Source organism: Saccopteryx leptura, chromosome 1 (assembly GCF_036850995.1).
Source record: "Saccopteryx leptura isolate mSacLep1 chromosome 1, mSacLep1_pri_phased_curated, whole genome shotgun sequence".
In the NCBI taxonomy this organism is placed as follows: Eukaryota; Metazoa; Chordata; class Mammalia; order Chiroptera; family Emballonuridae; genus Saccopteryx; species Saccopteryx leptura.
Genome location: NC_089503.1, coordinates 341,729,732 through 341,753,530, shown reverse-complemented (window position 1 = coordinate 341,753,530; position 23,799 = coordinate 341,729,732). Strand labels below are relative to the sequence as shown.

Here is a 23,799-nt window from a genome sequence, read left to right as displayed (position 1 = left end):
TTATATAAAGAAACAAGAGAGAGCCCAAGTAAACAACCTAACAGCACAGCTGAAGAAACTAGAAAAAAAAAGACCAAAGTCAGCAGAAGAAAGGAAATAGTAAAAATCAGAGTAGAACTAAATGAAACAGAGAACAAACTAACAAAAAAAAACTATAGAAAAAATTAATGCAACAAAGAACTGTTTCTGTAAAATGATCAATAAAATCCACAGACCATTGGCTAGACACACTAAGGAAAAAGGAGGAAGGACTAATATAAACAAAATCAGAAGCAGAAGAGGAGAAATTACCACAGACATCATAGACACACAAAGGACTATAGTAGAATACTATCAAAGATTATATGTTACCAAATTCAACAACCTAGAAAAAATGAATAAATTCCTAGAACTACACAATCTTTTTAGACTGAGTCATAAGAAGAGAAAAACCTAAATAGACCTATAAGCAGGCAGGAAGTAAAAACAACTACCAAAACCTACCCAAAGCCCTGGCCAGTTGGCTCAGTGACAGAGCATCAGCCCAGTGTTTGGAAATCCAAGGTTCAATTTCCAGCCAGGGCATACAAAAAAAGCATTCATCTGCTTCTTCACCCTTCTCCCTCTCCTTTCTCTCTCTCTCTCACTTCCTCTGCTGCAGCCAAGGCTCCACTGAAGCAAAGTTGTCCTGGGCACTGAGGATGGCTCCATGATCTCCGCCTCATGCACTAGAATGGCTCCGGTCACAGAGAAACGCCCCAGATGGGCAGAGCATCACCCCCTAGTGGGCATGCCAGGTGGATCCCAGTTGGGCGCATGCGGGAGTCTGCCTGTCTACCTCCCCTCTTCTCACTTTGGAAAAATACCCCCCCCCAAAAAGCTCCCCAAAAACAAAAGTCCAGGACCAGATGATTGTACTAGTGAATTCTACCAAACATTCAATAAAGATTTGGTACCTACCCTTGTAAAGTCTTCCAAAAAACAGAAAAAGAAGCAATACTCCCTAACACATTTTATGAGGCCAACATAACCCTGATACCAAAACCTGGCAAAGACAACACAAAAAAAGAAAACTACAGACCAATATCTCTAATGAATACAGATGCAAAGATCATAAACAAAATACTAGCAAATAAAATACAACAACACATTAAAAAAAATTAAACATCACAACCAAGTGATTCATTCCAGGAGCACAAATATGGTCCAATATATGGAAATCAATCAATGTAATATACCACATCATCAAAACAAAGAACAAAAATCATATGATCCTATCAATAGATGCAGAAAAGGCATTCGATAAGATACAACCCTTTATTTTTAAAATATTCAATAAAATCAGAATACAAAAAAAGTTACTCAACATAATAAAGGCCATATGACAAACCATCAACTAATATCACACTAAATGGTGAAAAAATGTTTTTTCCTCTAAAATCAGAAACAAGACAAGTCTTTTCACTCTCTCCACTCTTATTCAACATATCAATATTTCTAGAAGTTTTAGCCAGAGCGATTGGGCAAGAGAAAGAAATAACAGGCATCCATATTGGGAAAGAAGAAGTAAAGGTGTCACTTTTTGCAGATGACATGACCCTGTATACAGAAAACCCCAAGGACTCCACAAAAAACTATTAGAAACAATAAACCAATACAGTAAAGTCACAGGATACAAAATTAATATACAAAGTTCTACTACTTTCCTATATGCCAACAATAAAACTTTGGAAAATGAACTCAAAAAAATTTCTTTTACATTTGCAACAAAAAATAAATCAAATACCTAGAAATAAATTTAACAAAGGTTGTGAAGAACTTATATACTAAAAACTACAAAACATTACTACAAATATTGAAAAAGATACAACGAAATAGAAAAATATTCTATGTTTATGGATTGGAAGAATCAACATAGTTAAAATAAATGGCCACATTACCCAAAGCAATACAAATTTAATGCAATCCCCATCAAAATCTCAATGTCACTTTTAAAAGAAGTAGAACAAAAAAATCACCAGGTTCATATGGAATCATATAAAACCCTGAATAGCCAAAGCAATCCCGAAGAAGAAGAATAAAGCCAGAGGTATCACACTACCTGTCTTCAAATTATACTATAAAACTACAATAATCAAACAGCCTGGTACTGGCAGAAAAACAGACATACAGATCAACGGAACAGAATTAAGAGCCCAGAAATAAAACCACATATATATGGACAAAAATTCTTCGACAAAGGAGCCAAAAACACACAATGGAAAAAGGAAAGCCTCTTCAATAAATGGTGCTGGGAAAATTGGAAAACCACATGCAAAAGAATGAAACTTGACTACAGTTTTTCCCCCTGCACAAAAATTAATTCAAAATGGATCAAAGACCTAAATATAAGATCTGAAACATTAAATTACATAAAAGAAAACATAGGTACTAAATTCATGGACCTTGGCCATAGAGAACAATTAGTGAATTTGACCCCAAAGGCAAGGGAAGTAAAGGCAAAAATAAATTAATGGAACTATATCAAACTAAAAAGCTTCTGCAGAGCAAAAGAAACTGACAATTATGACAACATGGAATGACCTTGAGAACATTATACTTACTGAGTGAAATAAGTAAATCAGGAAAAGCTAAGAACTGTATGATTTCACCCATAAGTGGGATAAAAAACTGAGACTCATGGACATAGATTAAAATTAAGTGGTTACCTGGGGAGAAACTGTGTGGCATGGCGTAGGAGAATGTCAGGGAGGGGTCGGGGAAGGGTGTAAAGAGGGACAAATAAAAGGTAACAGAAAATGATTTGAATTCGGGTAATGGGTATACAACAAAACCAATAGTTCCAATGCTATAGAAATGTTTACCTGAAACCTTATTGGTCAATAAGGTGTGTGTGTGTGTGTGTATATATATATATACATACACACATATAGTCTTACTAATCAGTGCCACCCTGTTAAATTTAATATTTTAGAAACCAGGGATATGGCAGTGAAGCAGAGAAAAAAATTCCCTGCTTTCTGGAAATTTACAGTACATGAATGTAAACCAAAAATAAATATGTCAGATATTAATAAAGAGAAAAAGAAAAATGTATTGGGGGTACAATTTTAAATAGGTTGGTCAAGGAAGGTTTCATTGAGAAAGTGATATTTGAAGTCCTTTTAAAGGAGGTGAGAGAGCTAGCCCTGTGGAAAATAGGTCAGAGGATAGGGAGGATTCTAAGTAGAAGAAACAATAAACCTTGAGTCATTAGCATGCCTGGCTTGAATGTGAAAAAGAGCAAATAGGCCAGTGTGGCTAGAACAAAGTAAGCAAGGGGCAAACTAGTAGGAAACAGGTGAGAAAGGTAACAGGGAGTCAGGTGGTCCAGGGCCTTTTTTGCTATTGCAAGGGCTTGTTTTTGTCCTGAATAAAATGGTATGCCATTGTAGGATTCTGGGCTGAGAAATTACCTTAGAATCATTTTAGCTTTTGTGTTGAATACAGGCTAAAGGTCAAGAGAGGAAGCAGTCAAACTAGTTAGGAGATTACTATAATAATCAGGGAAAAGAAATTCAAATAAGGGAAATAATACAGGCAATGAGAAATAGTTACAGTTTGGATATATTTTGAAGTCAAGACTAACACATTTTATAGGCAATATGGGTATAGAGTGACAAATGCAATGATTTTAGTCTCAAAAACAAGAAGAAGGTGGATGTCATTAGTGGTCCATCGTCTATCATGGGAATTAGGTTCCAGATTCCCCTGCAATAGGTGAAAATCTGCAAAGTAGAGACCTTATATTTATTTTATCATTTATTTATATTTAAGGCTTTATAAACCCTCCCCACACTCTCATAAACCTTTTCCACACTCTTATAAACACTTACTATGCTCTTAAACACTCTCTACACTCTTAAACCTACGTAATTTTAACAACACATAAAATTCTATATGGGTACTCTCCAGTGAATATATCATACTATACGTATTTTATTTTGATTTAATATTCTTTTAATATATTTCAATATTTTTTTAATTTTTTAGGCTAAAAATGCTTATTTTAGTGTAAAAATAATTAAAATAAATATATAAAAATACCTATATATCGCAAAATCCCATGATATAGTGAAAAATCCATGATACAAAATTAGATATATGCAATTTTAAAATCCGCAATACAGTGAGACTGTGAAAAGTGAACGGCGATATGGGGAGGGATGACTGGACTGAGATGAGAAGTCCTGCAGCGGGGCAGGGTGGGGTAGAAGATCAGGAGTCCTATTGTGGACACAGAAATACGCAAACATGCCTGACCTGTGGTGGCGCAGTGGATAAAGCCTCAACCTGCAACTCTGAGGTAGCCAGTTTGAAACCCTGGGCTTCCCTGATCGAGGCACAATGGGACTTGATGCTTCTTGCTCCACCCCCCTTCTCTCTCTCTCTTCTCTCTAAAATGAAGAAAATCTTTAAAAAATAATTAAAAAAAAAAAAAAAGACATACCCAAACATTTAGAAGGCACCAAGTTGACAGTGATACCGGCTCTTAAGCATCAATGTGCTGTCCTTTCTCATTAAAAGCATATGGAAGCACTGGCCAGTTAGAAGTTGGTTAAAGCGTCCTCCCAAAACAACAAGTTATGGGTTCAGTCCCCAGTCAGGGCACATATAGGAAGCAACCAAAAAATGCGCAACTAAGTGGAACAACAAATGCTTCCCTTCCCTCTCCCCTCTCACTGTCTTTCTAAAAAATCAATAAAAATTAAACCCTGTCTGGATAGCTCAGTTGGTTGGAGCATCCTCTTGGAGTGTAGAGGCTGCCAAATCGTTTTCCCAGTCAGGACACATACAAGAGCAGCTCGATATTCCTGTCTCTCTCAAATAAATAAATAAATAAATAAATAAATAAATAAATAAATAAATAAATAATAAAATAAGACTTTAAAAGAAAAAAGAAAGAAGCATGAGGAGGCCAGTATTAAGTGGAGTTCTAGTCAATGTCTAGCACATAAAGGGGTTCATTGGGACACAGACTCACTTGGTGATGATTTCCTAAGTCCCCAAATCTATAGTCAGAACTGACATATTTGGTTAGTGCCACAGCACCTGTATCAAGTCTTTGGCCTTTGAGGTAAGAACTATAATTGTGGAGAAATTCAAGAGGAAGAATTTGACACAGCCTCACCCTAATCCTCACGAGAGTAAATAAATAAATAAAACACCCAACATAGTATTAATTGGGGGTGGGGAGCTAGAGACTGGCAGAAATGCTGCTCTTTTTTTCTTTTTTTTTTTTTTTTTTTTCCATTTTTCATTTTTCCGAAGCTGGAAACGGGGAGGCAGTCAGACAGACTCCCGCATGCACCCGACCGGGATCCACCAGCATGCCCACCAGGGGGCGATGCTCTGCCCCTCTGGGGCGTTGCTCTGTTGCATCCAGAGCCATTCTAGAGCCTGAGACAGAGGCTACATAGCCATCCTCAGCACCCGGGCCATCTTTGCTCCAATGGAGCCTCGCTGCAGGAGGGGACGAGAGAGACAGAGAGGAAGGAGAGGGGGAGGGGTGGAGAAGCAAATGGGCGCCTCTCCTGTGTGCCCTGGCCTGGAATCGAACCCGGGACTCCTGCATGTCAGGCTGACTCTCTACCGCTGAGCCAACTGGCCAGGGCCAGAAATGCTGTTCTTTCAAGGAAGTAAAATGCATTCAGGGTGGTCCAATGAAGTTATCCAAATCTGATGATGAGTCCATATTGCAGCCTGACTTCTCCTTTTATCCCCTCTTGTCTCTGTCCCTTTCCCTCCAAAGGGTTTGATTCAAAAAAAAAAACACCCAATCTTTAATAATTCCCCAGAATCTGATTTCCAGGTAACCCAACTTGCAACAATCATTTTCCACTTGGATTTAACTTATATTGCCTTCTAAAACAATTTGAGGCTTATCTTCAGAAGTACTTTACAAAATGATTGGGGAGTGTTGATTTCACTTTTGGAAATATTTCCAAAGCAGTGTCATGCAAGGAAGTAGTTTTGAAAAACCTTTGGGATTTTTCTCTGGGCAGAGCCCAGAAGTTAATTCATGATTTATAGGAACTTGTTACACTTAAAATTATGTTGACTATAGATGACTGGATAAAGAAGATGTGGCACATATACACTATGGAATACTACTCAGCCATAAGAAATGATGACATCGGATCATTTACAGCAAAATGGTGGGATCTTGATAACATTATACGAAGTGAAATAAGTAAATCAGAAAAAAACAGGGACTACATTATTCCATACGTAGGTGGGATATAAAAGCGAGACTAACAGACATTGATAAGAGTGTGGTGGTTAAGGGGGGTGGGAAGAGAGGGAGAGGGAAAGGGGGAAGGGGAGGGGCACAAAGAAAACTAGACAGAAGGTGACAGAGGACAATCTGACTTTGGGTGATGGGTATGCAACATAATTGAATGACAAGATAACCTGAACTTTCTTTGAATATATGTACCCTGATTTATTGATGTCACCCCATTAAAAAAATAAAATTTAAAAAAATAAAAATAAAAATTATGTTGACTCTTGTCAATTCCCATTTCCTTATCAAAAATCTTAGATAACCCCTCAATTCAGCATTTAAAAATTTTTTATTCTATATTGAAACAGCACATTCTAAATTAGCTCATATCTCATTTTCTCCAGTATGCTTTTCATTGATTCCAAATAAAATTATTTTTATTACAATGTCATTTAAGTATATAGGCCATACATGTTACATTCATAAGTTGTTTAACATATCCTTTGTAAATATATTGAAGATGTCTATATAAAGTTAGACTTTATATATACACACAAAAAACAAATACATAGAGCCCTGGCTGGTTGGCTCAGTGGTAGAGCGTCAGCCTGGTGTGAGGGGGACCCGAGTTCGATTGCCCGCCAGGGCGCATAGGAGAAGCGCCCATTTACTTCTCCACCCCCCCCCTCCTTCCTCTCTGTCTCTCTCTTCCCCTCCCGCAGCGAGGCTCCATTGGAGCAAAGATGGCCCAGGCACTGGGGATGGCTCCTTGGCCTCTGCCCCAGGCGCTAGAGTGGCTCTGGTCACGGCAGAGCGACGCCCCAGAGGGGCCAGAGCATCGCCCCCTGGTGGGCAGAGCGTCGCCCCTGGTGGGTGTGCTGGGTGGATCCCGGTCGGGCGCATGCAGGAGTCTGTCTGACTGTCTCTCCCCGTTTCCAGCTTCAGAAAAATACAAAAAAAAAAAAAAAAATACATAGAGATTTTCATTCTCCTCATGATATTTTCTACATAATCTCTTGATTGACATTGTTACCTGAGAAGTTATAGACAATTTCAAAACCTTACATAAGTTTTAGAGTAAGGAATTTAAAATTAAATATGAAAAACTACTAGCATTTAACTGTACTAAAGCAATTTTGAACTTAAACTGCAGAGTTTCTCAACTATTTCTATGAACAAGTACAGTTTAATTAAACATGTTAATAAGTAATAACAATAATAAATCAGACATGGGTTTTTAAAAAGCAATCCATACTAATTGAAAAATACATTCTACATTAAAACCTTAGATAAAGAAAGATTCAGTTCATTCTAAATATTGTGCAAGCTGGTGAAAGTACTTTCTGCTATTGGATACAACTTCTTAAAATTAAACCTTATAATAAAAAGAAACCAGAAGTATGTCTCTAGTTACAGTTGATTCTAGTGATGAGTTTATTTCTATGAAAAACCAAGGCAACATATATATTTTTAACTAGTACACAGTTTCTGTGGCTATACAGTAACAAAAGGGATGCCTGTTAGTGTGACAAAATTTCCCCAGAATATATTACTAAATTATGATAGACGTCTCTTCTTTGAAAGAAAGAAACTGGAAAATTTTATGGTTGTACTTGGCCCAATACCATCTAGATTAGGTGAAACAGAGTACTGCACTTTAATACGATACTGTATTTTTAACCAGAGATTCATGGATTGCGACTGGATATCCCAGTTCTTGCTCCATTCTAGACCTTGCTTACTTCTTACTCTGCTTTTCCTACCACAAAAGGGTCAAATACACCCAAAAAGACAATCAGAGATCAGATGTTATTAGTAACCAGAAACAAAATATAGACTTCCAATAATTGTAAGAGAAAAGTATCTTCTCTTACTAATAGCAACAGAGATAATCTTTTAGGGGAAAACACATGAAATTATCAGTTGGCCACTAATAGCTATGAGGATATATGTATGTGTATTTTATTCACATCACCTCTCATTATTAAACATACAGGTAAAAACTTGGACATTTTCATACTTTATTATGTTGGGTTATCTTTAAAGTTTTGAAATTCAAGTCTAATATAGATGAAATAAATATTATACATACTTGGAAGAAACTGCTTCCATAAATTCATCCAAAAAACGATCGTATTCAGGACCTCTCACTCTTCTCTGCCGTAGTCCAATGTACAAAGGATCTTTAAGTAACTCCTATTTAAAAAAAGTTAACAGAGCTATAAAAACTAAAGGCAAGTCATTCAGTTGTTGTGAGCCTCAGTTTCCTCATCTATATAATAAGGATAGAAACAGAAATAAAATCTTAAAAACCTGACTAAGAAGCAACCTACACAGTTAATATTTAGTGTTATATAGAATATATCTAGTTTTATATGCTAAATAAGAAAAATAATTACTGCACATTAAAAATATTCTGTCTTATTCTGGCAAGAATAAAAGGAATTAATTAAAACCTCTCAGTGGTGTTAATGAGAAAAGCTCAATTCAGATTTTACAGGCGAAGTTTATCACATAGAAAAAATAATACTGAGTTCTGAAGTATTAAATTAGTTTAGGAAATAAAAAGTTAGGAATTTCTGTCTTTTTTTTTCTTGCTTCTGAAAGCAAAATACTCAACCAACATTTTGATTATACTAGTAATATTATAGTTGACTAATGAAAAAAATAAATTTTTTAGTCATGACTAAAGTTTTTCTTAAACTTCACAGTTTTTTAAAACTCTGATATATGTGAGACAATATTGTTCTTTTCAAGTTTTACTACATGCAATATTACTGTTTTATTAAATCAATTTTTAATTGAGGTATAATTTATATATGGTAAAATATACCCATTCACAACAAAATTTCCCAGGACACTAGGAACAGAAAGAAATTTCCTCAACTTAATAAAAGGTATCTGTGAAAAACCCACAGCTAATAATATATTTAACAGGAAAAGATTAAATGTTATTTCCCTGAAATTGAAAACAAGGATATTTACTCTCAACACTTCTATTCAATACTATACTGAAGACTCGAGCTATTACAATAAGGCAAGAAAAATAAAAAGAATAGGAAAACAGATTAGAAAGGAAGAAATAAACTGTTTTTATTTGTATATATATGATTATGTATATGGATATACTAAGGAATATACAACAAAAATTCACTAGAAACAAACTAAATGCATCCATGCACTACCAATGAACAACTGAAAATGAAGTAAAATACACAACTCCATTTATAATAGAATCCCAAAACTCAAATCTATAGGAATATACTTAATATGTAAGCCTTGTACACTGAAGACAATAAAATATTGCTAAAAGAAATTTAAAAAGACTAGCTGCTTTTGCAGACTGGAAAAAAAATGGCAATCTATTTTATGTAATAGTGAAACAATTGACAAAATTGTCATCTTCAGAAACTTAGAATAGACAAAATGTATACCTAATGAACTTGCAAATCTTGCTAATGAGATTTTTAGGCAGAATGCTGAATGTGTAAATTGGCTTCATAGCTGTAAGACAGTTAAAGCAGAGATGAGCTAATAAAAAAAAAGTTCAGTATTTGAGCAAAATTAAAGAAAATACAGAGGATACAAGACTTGTAAAAGATTTCCAAAGTAAAATATGGGCTGCAGTCAAATATCAAATTAAGTGTGTTATTGTAACAACTATAAAAAATATATCTAGCCTGACCTGTGGTGGCGCAGAAGATAAACCATCAACCTGGAATGTTGAAGTCCCCAGTTTGAAACCCCCGGGCTTGCCCGGTCAAGGCAGATATGAGAGTTAATGCTTCCTGCTCCTCCACCACCTCCCCCTCTCTAAAAAGAATAAATAAAATCTTTATATATATCTCAATGATTTAAAGTAGAGCCCAATAGACCATCATGTCTAGATAAAAAGAACTTATCCCACGGTTCTCTGATTCATCCACCAATGTAGGGAAAAGGTCCGTTTTGAAAATAATTGTGAGTGGGGCCTTTAATAATAGAGTAGACTATAATCTGATACATAGAAAACCTTAAAAATTTCTAAGGTGTGCAGTACTACTTGGATTACTTGGGACAGAGACCCTTCAAAATGAAAATGCTTTGTTGGGTCCCCAACATTCCACAAGAAGGAAGCAGGCTGAGAAAGCTATCTAGCTGTGATGCAGCCATTTCCTATGGAAAATGAAGGATACCTGAGAGGACAGAGCCAGAGCCCAGAGAGCAGAGCCAGAAGCCTAAGAGTGAATACAGAACCACTCTGAGGCAAGAGAACTAGACTCTTTCCCAAAACCACTGCCTATCCCCCAAGTAGGTGGCCTGGCAACATGTGTCCAAAGAGGAATTCAAAATTGCTACGAACCATTTAGAGCCATGTAATTCCTATTCCTCCCATTCTGAATGGGGATGTTTATTGTGGTTATTCTGACCCTGTCTTACTGTTAGTTTAATAGGTGGGAACAAAGAAGAAGACCCACAAAAAGGAGCAAAACACAAGAAGCTTCATTTGCATCTAGACCTGATTTAGATTAGATGACAGGATCCTGAACTCTGGGACTACTGTTGTTATTGAAATGAAACTTTTGGAAACCTAAGATGAAGGAGCATATTTGGAGTATGAATGACTTGTGAAGGAGAATCTATATGGAAAAAGGCCAAGCCGTCCCAAGCATCTTACTCATTGTTTAAGTTGGTGGTTCTCTTATGTTAGCTACATTAACATAAGCTAACCTTTACTAAGTGCTTACAAAATGCCAGACACAAGTCTAAACAGTCTAAGTGCATTAAATCATGACAGCTCTATGAGATAGGAACTCATTTTACACCAGCAACTGAAACACAGAAGAATTAAATAACTTTTTCAAGATGTCACAATCTGTAAGTGATGAAGCTGGGAACATGGGTAAACAGAAGACTAATTAGCAGTTTCTTATTCTGTGCTATTTTTTTTTATCAGGTTTGGATATCAAAAGTAGGTTCTTTGCATAAAATGAAATGTGAAGCTGTCAATTTTAATATTCTCTGGAACAGTTATTAGAGTACAGGAGCTCCCTTTTCTGAAAATCTGGAATATTCAAACCCATAATCTTATCTGAGTTTGAAACTGAATTCTACTTAACATTAAAATTTAGACCATTTTTCTTTTTGTGTGTTTGCCTCATATTTTTGCCTACTGTTTGCATGGACTCTGGTGACATGGTTCACATGCATTCAACTATTTTGGATAAGGCCTAACCATTTTACCTAGTTGCCTAGGCACCACAACTAATAGTCACAGGGGGGAGGCTGGCTATAACAGAAAAATTAACCATGTGATTTGGGGTGGAGGACCTGGGGTCTCATGTGGTATCAGTCAAATCAGAGGCTGAGTTCACATGGCAATCAATCAATCATGTCTAGGTAATGAAATCCAAAAAAATTTTTGAACACTGGAGCACATTTCAATCTCACACTTCAACACTGGAAGATAATATATTTTGACCTCACAAAGAGAGTAAAATAGAAGCTTCACATTCAAAACCTCTAAGACCCTGCCCTATGCATCACTTCCTTTGGCTGATTTTAATATGTATCCTATCCCTGTAATACAACTTAATTGTGCTCATAATAACTTTCAGTGAGATCTGTATGTCCTTCTAGTTTTATAAAGCCAGAGAGTGCTTTGGGAAACTCTCCCAATTTGCAGTTGATGTCATCAGTGAGAGCAGTCTTGGGACTATGCCCTCAAACTTGGTAGTTCAGCTAACTTCAGGTATAGTTAAACTAAAGGAACAAATTAATTTACTCTCTTTTTAGAACAAGATTTCTAGCTGATCATTTATAATATATATTTTCACCATTAAATTTCTTAAGTATGATTTTAGAAAAAGATAAGTTACAAGCAGATAACAGAAATATACATTAGAGACTAAAAGTATATTGAAACTGGCAGAGAAATAGTTTGCTAACTGTCCTTAATGGTTTGTCAAGTGTCCCTGTCAAAACGTTTAGTGCATGTTGAAGCTATTATATACGTGTCTCCTCTTCTACATTCAGATCATTTGTTTACTTTGATATTATCAAGCCTTCACTTAGGTCTTGACAGATAGTAGGTGCTCAAAATTTATCTAACTCAATTAAATCTATATAAAAACTCCTTGAAGAGTTTCAGGAAGGTCTCTCAGGCTAAAAAGATATTATCCAGTGACCTGTCAAAGAGTTAAAATTCCACCACTCAGTCCCTGGCTGGTTGGCTCAGGGTAGAGCATCAGCCCAGCCAGCGTGTGGAACTCTTGCGTTCGATTCCTGTGGTAAGGACAAACCGAAGAAGCAACCATCTCCTTCATCTCCCCTCCCCTTCTCCTTTCTCTCTATCTCTCTCTTCTCCTCCCACGGCCATGGATCGGTTAGAGCAAGTTGGTCCCAAGCGCAGAGGATGGCTCCATGGCCTTGCCTCAGGTGCTAAAATAGCTTGATCGCCAAGCAACAGAACAATGGTCCCAGATAGGCATTGCCCCATACGAGGCTTGCTGGATGGATTCCCATCAGGGCTTATGGGGGAGTTTGTCTCTCTGCCTTCCTACTTCTCACTTAAGAATAATAAAATAAAATAAAATTCCACCACTCAACCCCCCCCCCCAAAGTCTCCAGCAGTCCACTGGCAGTAATCAAAAGTATCTAGAAATAATACATAGCATTTTAACAATAGATTCATTTAAATTATAAGATTACTTTCTAATTTAGCAGCTCAAAAACTTTGAAATATAATAAGCACCAGGTATTTTTAATGGAAAAAGAATTTAAAAATCTGGATCTACAGAAGAGAAAAATAAGAAGCTGGATAATAGACAGGTGGATTTTGCAGGCTGAGAGGCTGAGGGGCAGAAATGGAACACAAAGGCAGCGAATACAAAAGAAGAAAGGACTACTAAATGGACATAATGCAAGAAAATTCAAGACAACTAGCATATTTGACAATTTTAAGATCCACCTTCAGAAAATCAAATATTTCATATAACTCATACAATCTATCAGTGCAACAGTCTCAGTGTTATGGTTTCACTAAGGTACAATTTTTTCTGTGTCCACATTATATAGATAATCTTAATAAAAGGCCCAAGTTTAAAACGGAATTCTTAAATTTCTGCATGTCTGTTTTATCACTCTTTACTCTTCTTCATCTCTTTCTAGAATTTCTAAGATGGTCTACAGATTTTGTGCTTATTAAAATTGATTTCAATGTGATTTATCACAGAGGAATGTTTTAAAATATATGGAAGAATAAAGAAGAAATCTTAATGTTCAAGCTATATACTCAATTTTTGAATAATTGTTTTAAGAAATAGGCTTTGGTCATTTCTAAGTCACTTCTATTGGTATTGAAAAAGAAAATGCCAGACAAGCAATGTGTTTTTATCGTAACATATCCTTTATGAAAGGTAATGAGCACCGATGTACTTATAGAAAGTTAAATATAAAAAGAACATAAACAGGCCCTGGACAGTTGGCTCAGTAGTAGAGTAACGCTGGGCGTGTGGAAGTCCCAGGTTCTATTCCTGGCCAGGGCACACAGGAGAAGCACCCATCTACTTCTCCACCCTCCCCCTTCCTTTCTCTCTCTCCCTTCCAGCAGCCAAGGCTCCACTGGAGCAAAGTTGGCACAGGCGCTGAGGATGCCTCCATGGCCTCCCCCTCAGGTGCTAGAATGGCTCCAGTTGCAACGGAGCAATGCCCCAGATGGCAGAGCATTGCCCCCTAGTGGGCATGCTGGGTGGATCCCGATTAGGCACATGTGGGAGTCTGTCTCTCTGCCTCCCTACTTCTCGCTTCGGGAAAATACAAAAAAAAAAAAAGGAAAAAGAACATAAACACTGTTCAAGTTACTATTATAACATTATTAGCAGGCCAAAAATTATATCTTAAATTGTTATAGGGAATAAGAAAAAAAACTATAAAATACACATATTTATTTAAAGTGTCAAAGTCTTACTTGATGATGAATCTATATTGGACCTATGTCTGCAATTTGTATGTAACTTTTAAAAAGTGTATCCTTAACTGATCGTCATCTTTCCTCTCTATTTCAGAAAACTCTATCTTTAATTTCTAGCACCTTTCACCCCATGTAATCCTAAATATTAGCAATAAAGGAGAAGCAAAAATATATACTATTTGATATATGCCTTTAAGATTCTAAAATATTGTTGCAGGATGAGAAACACTAAACTCCAAACCACAGACTTTTAGAACAAGAAGATTTCAGACTGATTAAATTTAAACACTTTGGAATTAGTTACTCGGTAGTATGAAAGCAGTATTTTTTTTAAAAAGAAACTATGATTGTCTAAAGTAAAACATATACTCTATAGAATAATGGTATAAATACTCATCAAAGGATAACAGACACTCAAGAAGCTGGTAAAAGAGTAATGACATTATAAAGAAGGGAAAATGAAAAGAGAAAATAATTTTTTTGTAAGAGTTAAGGGACAGGTTTAAAGAGCGAAGGAGAACCAGTCAGAAACAATTTAAATAAGGTTCCTGCAATAAGCTAAAAATAGAAGAATTGTGCTTTTTCTTTAAAAGTGAATAGTTTTCTTAGGTACTTAAATGGTTTACCTCATTTTCTGTTCCCACGTCCAGAGTGACAGGCAGACATTCTTGAGGATTCATCCCTCCACAAGCTGTATACAGAGCCAGTTTACCCACAGGGATGCCCATTCCATTACAACCAAGGTCTCCCAAGCCAAGAATACGCTCTCCATCGGTCACCACAATAGCCTAGAGGAAAAAGAAAAATCCTGGGGCACAGTTCCTGGTCTCCGTTTCTGAAGTTAATACTAATGAAATAGTATTGAAATACTAACCTGTCAAAACATAAATTGACTATACATAGAAAAGATTTTATGTAATCATATGTGTGGAAGAGTGGGGAAAAGAAATAATTTTTTTTTTTGACAGAGACAGAGAGAGAGTCAGAGAGAGGGATAGATAGGGACAAACAGACAGGAAGGGAAAGAGAAGAGAAGCATCAATTTTTCGGTGCGACACCTTAGTTGTTCATTGATTGCTTTCTCATATGTGCCTTGACTGTGGGGCTACAGCAAACCGAGTGACCCCTGCTCAAGCCAGCGAGCTTGGGTCCAAGCTGGTGAGCTTTGCTCAAACCAGAGGAGCCCATGCTCAAGCTTGCAACCTCAGGGTCTCAAACCTGGGTCCTGTGCGTCCCAGTCTGATGCTCTATCCACTTTGCCACCGCCTGGCAGAAGAAGAAATAAATTTGATATATACATTTTATGTTTTGTTAAAAATAAACATAAGATTAACTTGGTTGTCAAAAAAAGAAGAGAGGGTATGCACATAAAGAGTTAAAAAGCCCAAAACTCCGTCTTCAATCAAGAGGGGCAGTGGGAAGAATGTAGGAAAATAGGAGCTCAAACAGGGAACTGAAGAGAAATAGCAGCTTTAAAACTAGTCACATCCACTTTGAGGACAATTAGTTAACTAATGCGTAATAGCAGAGAAGCCCCAAAGGTTAGATCTTTGGTTCATGCACCCAAGCACCACCGGCCTATTTTCACAACAATGTTGACCTATCCTCTTTATTTCTATATAACCACTTGATATTATTCTACCATCTTTGACATATGCCCAATACAATCTGCTACTTTTCTTACCTGACAGCCTTTCAGTAGATGTAATGAATTTTGTTTAGTTTATTTCTAATCACCTTAAATATACTGCTCACAAAAATTAGGGGTTATTTCAAAATGAATATGAAGTGATAAAATATCCCCTAATTTGTATGAACAGTATTTTTATGAAATATACATTTTAACCATATAGAGATTTTAATGCTATGTAATCTAGTACCTTCATTAAAACTAATATATCTCATTTCTTTATTCTGTGATTCATAGCCATTATGTAAATTTAAGCAAAATCGATATTCATGCAGGCTTGGAAAATGACAGTTATCTGACCTTGAATAAACTGATGAATTAAAGCGTCTGTCTCTTATTTGCAAAATGGAAATAACAAATATCCTTTTCAGAGCAGCTGAATCAAATCAGAAGCCAGCTCTGTTTTGCTCACGACTGTACACTACCACGTAGCATAGCATGTGACACATAGTAAAAATCAATAAATATTAGTTAATTGAATAGCTTGATAACTCAATAAAATGAGATCATGATATACAAAGAACTACCACAATACCTTGATACATTACAAATTCTCAAAAAAAAAAAAGCTATTAATAGTTCTATTATCATCAGGACTAATGTAGAGAGTCACAGCATTTTGGAAGGAGACTTTAGAGTGCATTCAGTCCATTCTCTTAGTTTATAAATTAGGAAACTGAAGATCAGAGAACTGAAATAATTTGCCTAAGGTGATTCATATGCTTAATATTATAGAACCAGGATCCATGTATGTTAAATGGATCCATGTATGTTAACTCTTAGTACAGTGTTTTCCCACCATACTACATTGAGAACATATTTGAAAATATATTTTTAAAATATTTTTATTTAATTTTCTGTTCACCTATATGATGCAGCTCTTAACTTCCTTAAAAGTAAATATAATACATTTGAGAGGTGAGTAAAAATTATTTTGGCACATTTTACAGATTCCATACATCTTTGTTAAAATTTCCATGTCTAATTGCAAATAGTCGACATGTTCAGCCATTTTGGAAGAGGCAACTTGATACCATTGGGTTAGTTGGCTTCGATTTAAGATAAGAAAGATAAACAAATGCTGCAGAAAACTACAACTTCGCTTTTTAAATTAAATTAAAGCCAAATTTCAAAGTCCAAATACTTCAAATATATATTAAATAAGCATTATTTTATGTACTATGCTATAACAAATAGGGGTATTTTATATGTCACTGATAATGTATACTTTTGTTAACATATTCCTTAAAGTTCAGTTGGCCTGCATATACTTTTAAATATTTTTATGACATTTTATAAGGAGAGTAACACTGTCATATAATTTAGTTATGATCTAAAAAATAATTTACATAATACTGTCCAGGTTTTCATTAAAGATATTCAGAACCAGAAAATTGGTACTTTGTAATTTTTATTGGTTCCAATTTCTTTTAAAAAGGAGTTTAAAATAACATAGCATTTTGGTTGCACATCTAAACTATACTAAATATATGTCTTGAATATAAAGTATTTAAAAGCATTATTCTTTATAGTTCCTTCACAAATTTTATTCCCTAGATTCTTTGCTCAGCCCAATCTATTAATTCAATTATATAAATATACCATGGACATTATAGAGGTCATAGCTGCTTGAGTAACTTTTAAACTCTGTTTGAAGGCATTTGATATTTTAGCTTTATTTATGCCTTATCACAACAGCACATTTGTAGCATTAATTCATACACATTTCAAAATTCAAGAGTACATTTTAATAGTGAAGGAATCCTCTGAAGTAAAAAATGTGTCATGTGTGCAATTTACCACTAAATTAACATTCCTTTGCTTTTGTTTTTAACTACTTTATCTCATTCTTAAGAAAAATAAAGAATTTCACTTACACGTAGAATGAAAAACACAAAACAAACAAAACAGAAACAAATTCATAGACAAGCAGAACATTTTAATGGTTGCCAGCTGGAAGGAGGTTTGGGGGGATGAGTTATAAAGGGGAAGGAATTAGAATGTAAAAATTGCCGGTTATAAAAACAGTCATTGGCCCAGGTCAGTGGCTCAATGGAAAAAGTGTCAACCCAGCTTATGGATGTCCTGGGTTTGATTCCCGGTCAAGGCACACAAGAAAAGTGACCATCTGCTTTTCCCTTCCTCCCTCTCACCCTTCTTTCCCTCTTCCCTTCCCATAGCCAGTTGTTCAATTGGTTTGAGCATGGCCCTAAGCCAGGGGTCGGGAACCTATGGCTCGCGAGCCAGATGTGGCTCTTTTGATGGCTGCATCTGGCTCACAGACAAATCTTTAATAAAAAAAATAACAACGTTAAAAATATAAAACATTCTCATGTATTACAATCCATTCATTTCCTACCGCTCATGTTTATGGTTACAGGTGGCTGGAGCCAATCACAGCTGTCCTCTGGGACAACACCAAATTTTTATTGGATAATGCGTAACGTACACGGGTCATTGTATGGCTCTCACTAAATTACATTTTAAAATATGTGGCGTTCATGGCTCTCTCAGACAAAAAGGTTCCTGACCCCTGCCCTAAACGCTGAGGATGGCTCCACAGGAGTGCATCAGCCTCAAGTGCTAAAAATAGGTCAGTACTTGAGCATTGGCCCCAGATGGGGTTGGTTGGTAGATTTCAGTCAGGGTACATGTGGGAGTCTGCCTTACTATCTCCCCTCCTCTCACATAATAATAATAATAATAATAATAATAATAATAATAATAATAAACAAAAACAGTCACTGGGACGTAGGGTACAGCATAGGGAATACAGTACTAGACTTATTGGGGTGATTACTTTATAACTTACATAGTCTAATCACTATGTTGCACACCTGAAACTAATATGTCATCTGTAAATTTAAAAATTTTTTAAAGAAAAATAAAGCAGTTGTATGTTTTCTGTATAATAATTAAATCACAACATCAGGATTATTTCAAACTACAATTCTATCAATAATGTCTGTATTTCAGAAATTAAATATTCATCCTACTTTATCAATTATCTGGGCATTACCTGATAAAAAACATTCTGTATAAAATATGCAGGGGTTATCCGGAAAACACACACACACACTCTCTTTCTCTCTCTCTCTATGTCCTGTCTAATCCATTCTTCCCTTTTCCAGGGCCTATACTTCTTTTGTAGCCTACCTAGATGCAGAAATATCTCCTTCTCTCTCTTTTTATTGATTTCAGTGAGAGAAGAGGAGAGAGAGAGAGAGAGGAACTTCGAGCTTTTCCTGTATGTGCCCAGAATGGGAATAAAACTGGCAACCTCTGCGCATCAGGATGATGCTCTAACCAACCAAGCTATCTAGCCAGGGCTAGATGCAGACAGAATTCTTGCCTTTTTCTTCTCTCTCTGATGAACCTTCATCAAATACTACTTATACAAAATTATTCCCTTTTTTAAGGGAATTAGGACATTATGACATTCTACTTTTTCAAGTCTAAATTCTTTTTATGAATTTCAAGGCCTTTCATAATTATTTGATAACTCTTACTTAAGCAATCTTACTTACACTCAATATTAATACTTAGCTTTAATTGTGCCAATTTTCTTATGCAAATAAGACTATACATTTTCTTCTTGAACTTGATACCTACATTCATATGTTCCCTTCTTAGGAGAGTATCTTCTTCTCTTTCTAATTATCAAAGGCTGGATTTAAGTTCCAATTTGGCTAGAAAATCTGCTTAACTGTTCCACCTCCTCTGAATGACAGTATCCTCTAAACAAATGAATATGGCACTTACTTGTACCAGTTTATATATTCTCTAGTAACTGCCTTTTTTCAGGTGTGCTTTCAAGTATACAGCAGAGGTTATAGATTATTATTAACTATTCTGTTACAACAAACAGCTGCCATTTATGAAGTGCCTGCTATGTGCCTGACACTATTCTAGGCTTTTAAAATAACAGTATGTATATAATAGTTAGGACCAGGTAGATCAGTGGGAACCCAAAATTTAAGAGTCGAAAGGATAAAGATAGGCTATTTTTTTAAATGAGAGGATGGCAGATAGTGAGACAGACTCCCTCAAGCATCCCAACCAGGATCCACCCCATCCAGCAATCCCTGCCTGGGGCCAATGCTTGAAACAATCAAACTATTTTTAATGCCTGAGATTGACACACTCAGACCAACCAACACATCCTCAGCACCTGGGGCTGATGCTTGAACCAATTGAGTCACTGGCTATGGGAGGAGAAGAGGGAGAGAAGCAGATGGTCACTTCTCTTGTGAGCCCTGATTGGGAATGGAACCCAGAACATCCATACACAGGGCCAACACTGTATCCACTGAGCTAACTGGTCAGGGCCAAAGGTAGGCTATTAATAAAGCTAATCAGCTAGTGGAAAGAACATAAAGGAGAGGGACAGCTTACTGCCTAGTCATTCGGATTAAAGGGATATTAATTAGCACTCTATACCCCAGAACAATTTCCTGTATTGACTCATTCTTAATATTTTCTCTAGAGTCCTGATTAAATGTAAGTATCATTCTTCTGAGAGGATCAAACATTTATACCTTACAGAATTTGCACATTTTTTAGGACAGCTCCTATGAACTGGACCTGTGGACGTGCAGACTACTTGGTGGGACAAAAATTTAGGAAGCAACTTAGGTGAGAGAAAGAGAAAAAACTGGGAAGACTAAAAATAGTACAAAACATTTTGCTTTACAAGTTTGCCTTGTATGAGACTTAAAGAACAGAGCAAATCAGATGTAGCCACACTGCTCAATGAGAAAAAATCATTAATTTAATTGCTGCGGTTGACACCTGGAAATTCTAATATATTTTTTTCTCACTTACAGTACGGTTATAGTGAATGGATGTGCATTATTTTAAACACACAGATCTTCTAGTTTTCAAAAGTATTTTCTGTTTCAATATTGCCTAACCAGTAAGAGTGTTTGACATAAAAATGTGCAACTCTGGGGGTAAAATGGCATTCCAACGTTTACGTTGTTTTCCATGGAACTTTTGGTTATAATTTTTTTGGGGGTTTTTTGGCAGGTTTGTGTGTGAGACTGTTAACACATCCCTTTAGTTGATAGCACAATAATATATAAGTCCATATAATATCTATTATAAAAGACAAAACTATAAAATATGTGGTTCCCCATTTGGGGCCCATGGTATGTTCTATGTTTAAAATTGACAATATTTAGGTACTTCAGTAATTCATAGTTCTTGTTGTTTTTTGTTTCTTTTTTTGCTTCCACAGTTTTTGGGGCAGTATGGCTGCTAGAGAAGTTCTTAGTGTTAGAGATGTAGAAGAACCACTGGGAAATGACAAACTTTTTGATCAATTAGAACAAGAAACCATCAATATAGTTGAACTGCCTCCCAATAACGTGGATGCAATATCAGATTGTGAAGAACTTGATGAAAATATGTTAGAAGACACTCTTCCTCAGGATGTTCCTGGTCAATTAGAACTACATTCTAGTGCCTTCGAAGACATTCCATCATCTACACAAAAAACAAAATGTAAGCAATTGCTGAAGAGTGACTAGAAAAAACTGGACAAAAAGTTTTGCAGCAGTACCTCACAGAACAATGTATCTGCACTGAAATAAAAAATGACCCAACATTTGAAAAATAAAACGCCTGTTGACATATTTGAAGAAGTTTTTGATGAAGATTTTCTAAGCTACATAGTAACCCAAAGTATAATGTATGTAAGACAAAACAGACATAATTTTGAGCTTTTAATAAATTGCCTTAGGAAGTTTATTGGAATATTTTTGTTACCTGGATACCATTCCTTACCACAGGAACAAATATACTGGTGTGAGGATGAAGATATGAATCTTACCTGTGTTAGAAACTCTATGCCAAAGCACAGGTTTTTTGAAATAAAAAGAAACTTGCATTTCAACGACAATAGTTCCATAGTTGCCATGGAAAAGAAAGATAAACTTTTTAAAATTCAGCCTATGATTGACAAATTGAATTCAAATTTTAAAAAGAACAGAATATTTGCTCAAAAGCTTTCAGTGGATGAGTAAATGGTAAGATATTATGGACACCACTTCTTGAAACAATTTATATGAGGAAAGCCAATCAGGTTTGGTTTCAAACAATGGGCCATGTGCTACTATGAATCTGGGTATTGTTTTCATATGGATATTTATGAAGAAAAATGTGAAGAACAACAAGTTGTGAGTGGTGTAGGAGCCTCTGTAATAATGAAGATGACTTCTTTTCTGCAGTATCCATCAGAATATGAAGTATTTTTCAACCACTTCTTTACCAGCTTTGAATTATTATTGAGATTGAAAGAATGTAAAATAAAGGTCACAGGAATAGCACGGTATAATAGAATGAATAAGTGTCCCTTGAAATCTGATAGCATTATGAAAAAAAAATGTGGAACATACGATTACTGTTATTATAAAAATAATGACATTTTTGCATTGATTTGGAATGACAATAACTCTGTCAAAGTTATGTCAAATTATTTAGGAGTACTACCTTTAGGAAAAGTTAAAAGATACTCAAAGAAAGAAAAGAAAGAATGTCGAGTGGATAGACCACACATTGTAGGGCAATATAACAAATATATGGGTGGTGTTGACAAGTTGGACTGGAATATCCAAAAGTATCATATCAAATTTAGAGGGAAGAAGTGGTATTTTCCTCTTTTTACAAATGTCATTGACGTTGCTGTTGTTAACGCCCATGCTCTCTATAATGCTTCGAATGAAAGCATCTCATTATTAGACTTCAGACGTTACACTGCAAGAACATATATGAAGAGAGACTCATTATCCAATCCTAAAGTCGCCGGAAGACCCAGTTCAAGCATGACAAGGAGAAGCCGTGTACCTGAAGGTGTTAGATTTGATCCAACTGGACATGCATTGGAAAGACCCTGTGAAGGAAAGCAAAGGAAACGTGCCGTATGTGGCACAAACGTGCGCAAGCAGTGTAGAAAATGTAATGTTGGAGTACATGTCGAACACTTTCCTGTTTGGCAGAGAGCCTGAGTTTGTCTTGTATGTGTAATACTAGCTGCGCTGTCAAAATTTTTGAAACAGAACGTTCCATGAGCCCCAAATGGGTATCAATAAAAAATTATTAAAACCAACTAATTTTTTTTCCAAATGCAGACCCATAAATTCCATTTCCTACTTCCATTTTCAAATAAAATACACCAAAAAAATATTAAATACAAACTTGGCATCTAACTAAGGGAGAAACACTTCAGAAGTCGGAGATGAGGTGCCTTTGTACCACTAAAGACATCAATCTTTTCTATCTTAATCCTTAAAAGATACCACAAAGTTGCTGGGCACCTAACAGAAAGGGAGAGCAGGGCCAAGGAGGAGACAAGTACATCTCACAGGACAGATGGTGTAAGAGTATATTTAAGAGCAAGGGCTCTAAGCTTTCCTTCCATTTCCACCACCACCATGCAGTACTGCGTAACCCACTGGTAAACTGAGCCTTCCTTTCCTCACTGGATTATCATGACAACCACAAGAGTTAATCCAAGCACCATGTCTCAAAAAAGAAAGCTACCAAGTGGCAGATTATATTGTTGCTTTATTTTCATTAGTTCCCTAACAAAGAGAAGTCAGATGAGCTACTTAAAGTCACAATGATAAAGGAAATGAACAAAATGTATGATCTACCTGAATTCCTCTTAGTGAACGATTAATATGAAAAGTGAGTTTGCATACAGATATTCAGAGGCTATTTCAACATTTATTCCACATTTATCATTGCTTACAATGAATAAAGAAATACTTAGAAATTAGATTAAAATCATGGGGAAACTGTATCTAAACAGTATCAAAATAAAATTAATCCACTACGCAAAAATCAAAGGGATACACATTAGGTGACATTCACTTAGAAAGGCTAGTGAATGCTACTTATGGTCATGATAAT

General features: G+C 35.9%; 1 protein-coding gene across 1 annotated transcript in view; it reads right to left on the bottom strand.

Moving 5' to 3' along the window:
* Positions 1–23,799, bottom strand: part of ME1 (malic enzyme 1) — a 197,732-nt gene that overhangs the window by 104,207 nt on the left and 69,726 nt on the right. Inside the window, exons 5-6 of the mRNA XM_066358939.1 lie at positions 14,822–14,983; positions 8,337–8,440 (exon numbers count right to left, since the gene is read on the bottom strand). Of these exons, the coding sequence (XP_066215036.1) occupies positions 8,337–8,440; positions 14,822–14,983 (266 nt within the window). The remainder of the gene's footprint in view (positions 1–8,336; positions 8,441–14,821; positions 14,984–23,799) is intronic.